The sequence below is a fragment of the Maniola hyperantus genome, chromosome 7, assembly GCF_902806685.2.
Source record: "Maniola hyperantus chromosome 7, iAphHyp1.2, whole genome shotgun sequence".
Taxonomy (NCBI): domain Eukaryota; kingdom Metazoa; phylum Arthropoda; class Insecta; order Lepidoptera; family Nymphalidae; genus Maniola; species Maniola hyperantus.
In genome coordinates this window covers 12,802,880-12,813,197 of record NC_048542.1, presented here as the reverse complement: position 1 = coordinate 12,813,197, position 10,318 = coordinate 12,802,880, and the positions used below count along the sequence as shown (strand labels likewise).

General features: G+C 41.4%; 1 protein-coding gene across 1 annotated transcript; it reads right to left on the bottom strand.

Moving 5' to 3' along the window:
* Window positions 1-2,648: 2,648 nt before the first annotated feature.
* LOC138402609 (uncharacterized) lies at window positions 2,649-3,536 on the bottom strand. The gene has a single exon (XM_069499931.1). It carries the CDS (start codon window positions 3,534-3,536, stop codon window positions 2,649-2,651), a length of 888 nt encoding a protein of 295 aa, XP_069356032.1.
* Between the last annotated feature and the right edge of the window lie 6,782 nt (window positions 3,537-10,318).

The following is a 10,318-nucleotide window of genomic DNA, read 5'->3' as shown; positions in this document are numbered from 1 at the left end:
TGGGAGTCTTAAAGGCTCTCCATAGACGAGTTCTGCTGAAGAACACTGCAGATCGGCTTTAAAGGCACTTCGTATGCCTAGTAGCACTAGTGGTAATGATTCTGTCCAGTTACTATCGGCATGGCATGTAATAGCGGTTTTTAGCTGGCGATGGAATCTTTCCACGAGGCCGTTGCAGGCGGGGTGATAAGCCGTGGTTTGACGGTGCTTGAATCCAGCAATCTTGGACAAGTAGCTGAATAATTCCGACTGGAATTGCCCCCCCCTATCTGTGACGACAAAGGTCGGACTGCCGTGTCTAGCGATCCAACCTGATAAGAATGCCTTGGCCACCGTTTCAGCCGTGATATCCACTATAGGAATTACCTCTGGCCATCTCGTAAATCGGTCCACTGCTGTTAAGCAATAACGGAAACCGTTCGAATAAGGAAGTGGACCAATAAGGTCGATATGCACGAAAGAAAATCTGGCTCGAGGTAATTCGAATGTGCCTAAAGGTGCTGACACATGACGGTGTACCTTGGAGCGCTGGCAAGACAAACACGTGCGCGACCATTCTCGGCAGTCCTTCCTGATGGCTGGCCAAACGAATCGCTGTGCAATAAGTTTAGCGGTAGCGTTTGCGCCAGGATGACTCAAGCCATGAAGGCTGTCGAAGACTTGCTTACGTAAGGATAAGGGAACGAAAGGTCTGGGTGTGCCAGTGCTTACGTCGCAGAATAATTCGACATCGCTTCCAGGTTCCTTTATTTTGTCGAAACGAAGTGAAGATTCTTCGTTAAGAAGTTGTAAAAGTTCGGAGTCTTCCGATTGAGCTTTGGCAAGTACTTCGAGGTCAACTGGACTTTGTATTCCATCTACACGGGACAAGGTGTCTGCGACAACGTTGTCCTTGCCGGATATATGACGAATGTCGCTCGTGAATTGAGATATGAAGTCCAGGTGCCTATACTGACGCGGCGAACAGTTATTCTTCCGTGTGTGGAATGCATAACATAAAGGCTTATGGTCAGTATAGACTACGAAGTGTCTAGCCTCGAGCATATGGCGGAAGTATTTTATCCCTTCATATATCGCGAGTAGCTCGCGGTCGTAGGGCGAGTACTTTTGCTGTGAAGGGCTAAGCTTCCGTGAAAAAAATGCAAGAGGTTGCCAGGCGTTATCTTTGTATTGCTGTAGCACGGCACCCAACGCTAAGTCAGATGCGTCTGTGACAAGAGCGAGCTTGGCTTCGCAGTCGGGGTGTGCTAATAAGGCGGCGTTACAAAGACTGTCCTTGGATTGCTCAAAAGCTGTTAGGGCGTCGCCTGTCAAGTCTACTGGATGTGAGGGTTTAACTGAACCAGAGAGTAGGGCGTTTAAAGGGGCTTGAATTTTTGCGGCGTTAGGTATGAATCGCCGATAAAAATTGATCATGCCTAAAAATCGCCTAAGTGATTTAATAGTCTTTGGTATAGGAAATTCCTTAATAGCTTGGACTTTGGACTCGAGTGGCTTAGTACCTGCTGCAGAAATGTGGTACCCTAGAAATTGAACCTCCGAAGCGCCAAAAACACACTTGGAAGTGTTTACTAAGACACCATATTTTTTCATTCTATCGAAAAGTATTTCTAAATGATTTTCGTGTTCTGTGGCGTCCCTAGAAAATACTAAAAAATCATCTAAATAACAATAGCAAAAATTAAGCCCTCTGGTCATTTCATCTACAAATCTTTGAAAAGTTTGACCCGCATTTCGGAGTCCAAAGGTCATAAATGGGAATTCATAGAGTCCGAATGGGGTTGTAATCGCCGTTTTAGGGATATCCTCTTCAAATACTGGGATCTGGTTATAGGCCTTGACTAAGTCGATAGTAGAAAATACTTTACATCCTGATATACTATGAGCGAAGTCGTGGATATGTTTTATTGGGTACTTATCTGGGATGGTACGTGCGTTGAGCTGCCTGTAGTCCCCGCATGGCCGCCAGCCGTTGTCTTTCTTAGCGGCTAGGTGCAGGGGAGATGACCAGGCACTCTCGGACGGTCGTGCGGTCCCGTTGCTCAGCATTTGCTCGAATTCCTGCTTCGCGATTTTTAATCTGTCCGGGGCTAACCTGCGAGGGGAACATGATATCGGGGGACCGGGTGTAGTGCGTATGTAGTGTAGTGTATTGTGTATAGTGGTGGTAGGTGCGCCGGCCGGTCTTGTTATTTCCGGATATTTAGCTAAAATGGAATGGTATCGTGTGTCGCCAGAAGGAATTTTTACAGAATTAATATTATTAACATTCTTATCTATAAAAACAATAGTCGACAATGATGTTGTGTTATCGATTAAACGCTTATTTTTAACATCTACTATAAGATTATAATAACACAAAAAGTCTACGCCAATAATGGCTCTCGTTACATCGGCTACGATAAAATTCCAAGTAAAGTTCCGGCGTAAATTGAAATTTAACTTTAAATGTACATACCCGTAGGTTTCTATTACACTACCGTTTGCCGCCGTGAGTTGAAACATCGTCTTGGCTCGTCGGTCACGAAACGCACTACGTGGGAAAACGCACACATCACTACCGGTATCCACTAAAAAGTCTATTTTTGAGTTGCAGTCGGTGATGAACAGGCGGCCCGGTGACGTAGGTGAGCGGTCGTCGGCCGCCATTACCGACCGCTCTGTTGGTTTCCCGAGGCGAAGTTGCAGGGTTTGACGCATTTCGTCGCTTTTGACCCGAACTTGGCGTGGTACCAACACTCTGGGTACTTCCTGTAGCTTGACTGGGAGCGGTTGCGCCGATTACTGGCGGAACGCTCTCTCTGCCGGGACTGTCTGTTTTGTCTGTTCAGCTGCATGGTTAGGTTTTTGACTGCCTCCTTTAGTTCGGCTATCTCCAACGCCATGGACTCGACGCTATGGACTGAAGCTGTCGGAGCGGCAGTGGAGGTGGAAACCTGCGGAACTGGCGAGACAATATCACAAACGCGGTCGGCCAAGTGCGCCAAATCCTCGAGAGATCCTGCTGGTTGGGATGCTATGAGGGTCTGGATGCTGGCGGGAAGTCTGCTGCACCAGATGCTCTTGATGAAATCTTCGGGCACGGAAGATCCAGCTAAGCCTAGCAAGTGGCGCAGGAACTGCGATGGCTTCCGGTTGCCCAGTTCCTCGTGTTTGAGGAGTTGTTGGATCTTCCGGTCACGCGATGCAGACAGCCTCTTTATCAGTTCCTCCTTTAATTTAGTGTACCTGTTCCTGTCGGGTGGTGAGGTAATTATGTCCTTCACTTCCTTGGAGTATTGACTGCTAAGGTTGCTAGTAATGTAATAAAATTTGGTGTTTTCAGACACCACTCCTGCGATCTCGAACTGGCCCTCTATTTGTGCGAACCATAGCTCCGGGTCTTCTGGCCAGAAGGGTGGTATCCGGATTTTCATATATTCCGACGGGGCACGTTTTTTTCGTGGGCGTACTGTAACGTGTTCCCCACCGTCGGATCTCACCGTCACATCGGATCCACTATCGCTATCTTCAAGGTTGGCTTCCGGCGCAGCCATTGTTCGCGGGGTCACCAGTTTATGGTGGTGCGTGAGGTGTGGGTAAATGAAATCCCGTATTCTTCTAACCACCGATCTGTATTTCTTGTGAATTTGTATATACACACAAAGATATTATACTATTTACAACGTAACTATATATACAACAAACTTGAAGAATAACAAAAGGCCCGCGGTTCGATAAAAACAAAATTAAATTATTATGACGCGTGTCTGGCGTGCGGCCACTGAACATGCGTGGACACGGTGTCGCAGTGGCGCGTTGTAATAGACTGGCGGGTTGCAATTTATTAGGTCGGCATCGATATTCGATGCGCGGGCGCAGGCGGGTGCAGGCGGGACGTCACACGAACCGGTTTATGTAGTTAATTTCATACAGGAGCGGCGGCGGCGCGCATACTAGCTCTGCACGCGACCTGCGGTCTATATATGAAAGGTGTGTTTGTTTGTAGTTTGTGTATGTGAATTTTAGTATGTATGTATGATAGTATGTTTGTTTGAAAGTGTGTGAAAGATCCCCATAGTGCATGCCTCTGTCACTCGTCTGTGCTTACTTACTGATATTAACTAGGTCAGGGCTACCTATTTATCGCACCTGTCCTAGAGCGCCTAAGCGAAGACACGTGCTATTAATTCAGACGGTGTATGGGTTTTCCTACTTTTAACAACAACATTTAACAAACATATTTTATTGATTGATTAAAACTAAAGTAACTAAATATTAAAAGTTGAACTGTTTTTTTGTTCTCTTTGTAGAAAACAAGCGTGTATAATTAGTACTATCTTTCACAGTGGTTAAGTACAACTTAGCTTGCGTGTGTCGTTTATGTAATTAATAGTGATTTTCCGTTTGGCGAACGATAGAAAACTACATGATGAGATGACTGCTAATCTCCTATATTGAAGAGGCAGGAGAAGAAAAAGAAGACCATAACGCTGGCTTTTGTCAAGATCAAAGGTATTATAATATTCTGTGACTGTTAGTACGACGTGCTTCAAACGGTTAAGCTAACAACAAAAATCGTACACATGTACGCGAGCATTCAATGTGACGTTTTGCCGTGCCATATGTCATTCATTGCTTCGGACTGCCGGCGCGCGCTGTGTTTGTTTGAGGCCTTATTTGTAGGAAAAATTCCTCGAGATACAAACTTAGAGACGTGCTACTTGAGGCTCGCTTGAATTTTATTTGATTCGATTCTATTCGAAAGGTTTATTCCTCACGTACATGTACGTATTTTGAAAACATGTCCGTCGGAGAAAGGATGAGATTATTATTTTTTCCCGATACGTTCCCGTGCAAATAAAGTATACCTATCTAGAAATGGATTAGTTGGCTGCATAGTTTATATGAAATAAAATATATTACAGAGTACCACTGAAATAAATATTACAGAGTAACTCATACATGGGGAGTCGAACAGGCGCACTTACCTAATGATTACCATTAGACCACGGAGAATCAAACCTCAAGAGTACGCATATACAAGGTTTTGCATGTAAACAAAATCGTAAAATTTTGGCGGGGGACACGGGAGAATGCTTTGTTGTGATTGGTGGATTCAAAAGTTACTTAATCAAGACAATGTGCGGAATGAGGGTACCAAACGGGCGTGGGCCGACTTGTATGCTAAGCAACTGCCTAAGCTTGGCGATCGGGGGTGCCCGGCTATTAGGCGTCTATAGGTGGTGGTATGTGCCAAAGACTTAAGCGCTTTATTCACCATCCAACTTGCTGTACGTCCCGCCAAGGTCAGCTCAAGGCCGCGGTGCTGGATGTAGCATACAGGCCATCGTGCGCGTGTTATATTACGATAAAATTGGATACATAATTAATATGCTAAAATTCATCTGATCATAAACTTGGGAGTCCGAAATAAATATTTGTTGTGATATTTAAAACAGAATCGTTATTCCGTTTCCGGATTCAATGTCAATGTACGGAAAGGGTACGATTTAAATAGTATCTTTTCTTGTATGTTGTTTAATTTAATATTTAGGAATGTGACAATACGATAAATAATATTATGTGAATTGTCAATACTGGTAACTAATTATTCATAGTAAATTAAATACTGTCAATGTACTAAGAGTGACATTATACTAAGCTATTGTCAACATACAGTTGACAATAGCTATTATGTGAAATAATAATGTTTTGTAAACTGTCAATTTAAGTCGCTTATTATTATTGTAAATTATTAATACGTAGACAATCAATGTCACTGATTTTATTATTGTAAATTGGGCGTGTCAACATGCCTTTTGTCAACAAACCTAAAATAAATAATGATTAATATTAAGATCATGTGATAGTCGACATCCGCCTCGTTTGCGATGGCAGTGTTTATAAAAGTACCCTACCTAGACAGAGGGGGCACAGTCTTGTATCGACAGTCAATCTGTGAGGTTCCTCAGCCCAGAGCAAACACGGCGGACCTTACTAAAGTTAAGTATTCTTATATTTTATTATTATAATGTATCATTTGCCTTTTATAGCTCACTTGTTATAACTATGTATCATCTGGTACACAGTACCACGTTTACGTACGTTTTAGGTACTGTGTATGGAATCTTGTAATTGTAATGTTTTTAAAAGATGTGTGTTATGGAGTTTCTTTGCCCTTTCTTCTCCATGACTAAACACCATAGCGAAATGGGTGGTAGATTCATTTTAATATAAATAGATCAATGCTGAACAATACAATTCAATTATAATTCGACTTGGTTGGTTTTACTTCTGTTTTTATAACCTACCCTCTTTTTGCTAATTAATTATCTTATCTATTGAGATAAACGTAAACATTAGGTTATTAACTTCTAATTATTTTATAAGCCAGTTTAGATGGTGAATAATACAGCAGATGCTTTGCTTTAATTTTAATTACTTAGTATTTGGCCTTACCTGATAAAAGTACAACTACCTACATTTCAAATAATTGATAGATGATAACTTTCATTAGTCATCATTAGATTTCATTAATCATCACTATTAAAGCCCACTGTCTTAACTTCTCTTTATCTAAATCTCACACGCGCATCAAGCGTGAGCAGAATAAAATCTCTAAACAACCTCTAAATAGTAAAATCTGCTGTACAGCAAGTCTATTCACGATCAAGCATGCAGGACGCAGGACGACTCTTCCGTACGTCCGCGCTATTCACTGACACGGGCAGTGGTGGGGGCGCTTGCTGGATGGAAAATTCATCGTGGACATCCATTATCGACGTAGGTACGTCAAGCCTATTCACGGTCTTTTTGCATCGTGCATCGTGCATGGCCTTGGCGGGACGTACAGCAAGATGGATGGTGAATAAAGCGCTTTAGAGCATTATGTCCATACTAATCCATCAGTTAGCGCGCTTTCATTGCATCATCACTTATCACCAGGTGATATTGCAATCAAAGGGTATCTCGTATTTGAAAAAGAAAAAATAAGGATGAGGCTATATCGTGGAGCACCAAGCAATGTACGCTCTAAAAATGTCATCTATCTGCATATCACAGACACTAGATGTCCCGTTCTATATGTACAGCTTCTTGAAAACCAAAAGGTCGATGAATAAAATATGTGAATAGAGCGAAACTCTACCAGTTTCAGGTTCTAGTTTATTTTGCTCCAGGTGTATATTGCACTGTCACTTACCTACTGTTTCAAGTTTTTTCTTTTCTTCTTGCCAGCCTTTTTTTTCCTTTATTTGCTTGTTGCCGCTAGATAGCTAACCAGAATCAGCTTTCGAGTATCATTCAAGATAGAAAATGTCTTATAGCACAAGTAAATGGAAAAATAAATAAAAAACCGTGAATTTGTGGTTACATAAAAAAGCGGTGTAATTTCTTGTACCAAGGTACGGAACTCTTCGTGTGTGAGTCCGACTCGCACTTGACTGGTTTTTCTGTCTCCATAAGTACCCGAAGCACACGAGTAAATAGAATCAGTTTCTAACCCTTGTCTGCTGAAGCCAAAATGCCGTTTGACGGCGTGTCTTCGGCAGGGTCGCAATCATTTAAGGTCAAAGCCTCCAACCAGACCAGACGTCTTAAATCCATTTAGAAATTCTAAATGCCCAAATTGCCTCCGCTGGGAATCAAACCTGGGACCTGACACGTATACCGTATGAATTATGACGACAGCGTTTATCAATGCGCCATGGAGGTCGTTAAAATAATAATATGAATCTATCTCTATTCCAATTAACTCTGCGAATTGCATAATAACAGAGCTCTATGCGATTCAATCCATTTGCGATTCAATCCAATTGCAAAATCCGGATTTTTCATTCAGCTTACAGTGAATTGAATTCCGTGACACTCATAGTCTGATTAGAGTAACTCTAATAAAACCAAAACAAAACTGAATATCTAGGTACCTACCTAGTTAGTCACAACTAATAGAGAGAGAGAGAGAGCCAGCGCGTGCCAGACTTTCCTTATTTTATAAAAGCTAAAAGTTTCTTTGCGTATTGTCCCCAACATTGGCAGGAACGTTTGTTTGCCGGAGAGTTCTCCATAATGTTCTCAAAGGTGTATGAAGTCTGCCAATCCGCACCTGGCCAGCGTGGTGGACTATGGCCAAACCCTTCTCATACTGAGAGGAGACTCGTGCTGTGTAGTGAGCCGGCTATGCGTTGATCATGATAGAAAGTTTAAGATAATATCATGAGTAGAAATTAAATAGTAGCATAATTATCTGTTACTCAAGTATGTTATTTTAGGAGGAACATTTCTATCCGATATTTTAATGAGTCTGCCTAGATTTTAGACTCGAGTCAACACTCGGGCAAAAGTCTCGTACATAGTCTCGAGTCACGGTTGCCGCGAGGCGTACGCCTCACTGGATTTTGCAAAGTACTGGGCCACAAAAGTCGGGTTAGTAGGTACTTTATTTTCAAAGTTTATCAAGAAATATTAAAAAATAAGTGATGCCCGCGACTTCGTCGGCGTGAGTTTCGGTTTTTAAAAATCCCCTGGGAACTCTTCGATTTTCCGGATGAAAAGTAGCCTATGTCCTTCCCCGGGATGCAAGCTATCTCTGCACCAACTTTCGTCAAAATTTGTTAAATGGATGGGCCGTGCAAAGCTAGCAGACAGACAGACAGACACACTTTCGCATTTATAATATTAGTATGGATTAAGATAGAAACTTATTTTTACGTCTTTGCATACAACTGATGTGTAATTATTAAATAGATAAATAAAATGTTTTTATTTCGACCAACAAAAGGATCATATTGGTGTTAGTAATTACACAAGACTTAAACCTATTTGTTAGTAAAATATCTATAACTATTTAAATTAGGACAGGATCGATTTGATTAAAGTACAGCAAGAATAGTATATTACATCTCTATACGTTTAAAAATCTAATTTTTAGCTGCTTATGAAGAAAATTAACGTGACTAAGTATTTTTTTTTATTTTGTCTATGTATTGTATAATGTGCAGTAGGTGAATGGACTGATCCTTCATGTTAACACTTGAAGTGGGCAGCCTAAAATAATTAATACAGAGGAATTAAACCCTGAGTTTAAATAATTAATTAGCATTATCACTAGAACGCTCGTGTGCGAAGTTTCATGAAGAAAAATGTAAAGGTAATGAAAAAATCATTGCAAGACTTGAAACAAAATTGTACTTAATGAAAGTGAACTGAATTAAAATATTAAAACCCAAATCATTTTTCCGTCGCTTGGTATATTACATCCTACCTACTATATATTTTAGGTATATATATTATTATAAACTTACAATTTTTTCCTTTTTCATTTGAAATCCCATTCGATATGGTAGCAAAAAAAATCAGAGATGCCCACTTTTTTAGATGTAACATCTGCCACATTAATTTTGTTCATATTAATTAAATGTAGCCTATATCACCCAGACCATAATAACAAATTAATCCTTACCTTGAGGAATTACCTTACTCATCAAAATCGGCTCAGTAGGCGGTTTAGGCGCTAAGGTGTAAAAGCATAACCCTTCCTTATGACTTTGTTGTAGTGGGGTAAAAAGGGGTACTCGCTCGTCTCATGGCTTCATATTTATAAATTAGCGTGTACCGAAAGTAAGATCACAGCTTGTCGCTGTAATTCCTTTGTGGCGTGTTCAGCAAATCTTGCTGATTGCGATGCTCTTACAGTCGGAGACAGTAAGCACAACGTAAATACATACAGTGACACAACGTCTTGATGTTTGCGGACGAGCCGGCTTTACTGTCGTAGGGTGTAAACACAAAATTGCGATGTGATGTCGCGTCGTATCGTAGAAATATATAGTAGGCGACAGGTCGAGATGGCATTCGGAATAGGCTGGGGATGCACCGCACACCCGTACTTCACCCGCGCTATCCCGCAACGGGTTAGTAGTGCGGGTGTGCGGGGCGTCGCCACCCCGATTGCCATTCGGATGTCTTGACAAATAAAGTTTACGGCTTGCACTTTCTTTTCTCACTTAGTAGGTATGTAATCTCTTCCTAAATTGTATCTAAGGATCACTTTGATATTCAGGAGTAGATTATCACTAACTCTATTATAAATGCGAAAGTGTGTTTGTTTGTTGGTTTGTTGGTTTGTCCTTCAATCACGTCGCAACGGAGCAACGGATTGACGTGATTTTTTGCATGAATATAGCTAAAGACCTGGAGAGTGACATAGACTACTTTTTATCGCGGAATATCAAAGAGTTCCGACAGGATTTTTAAAAAACCTCATGCCAAGCGAACGAAGTCACGGTCGCTATCAGCTAGTTATTAATATGGCATACCTAGTTAATAATTATCTAGT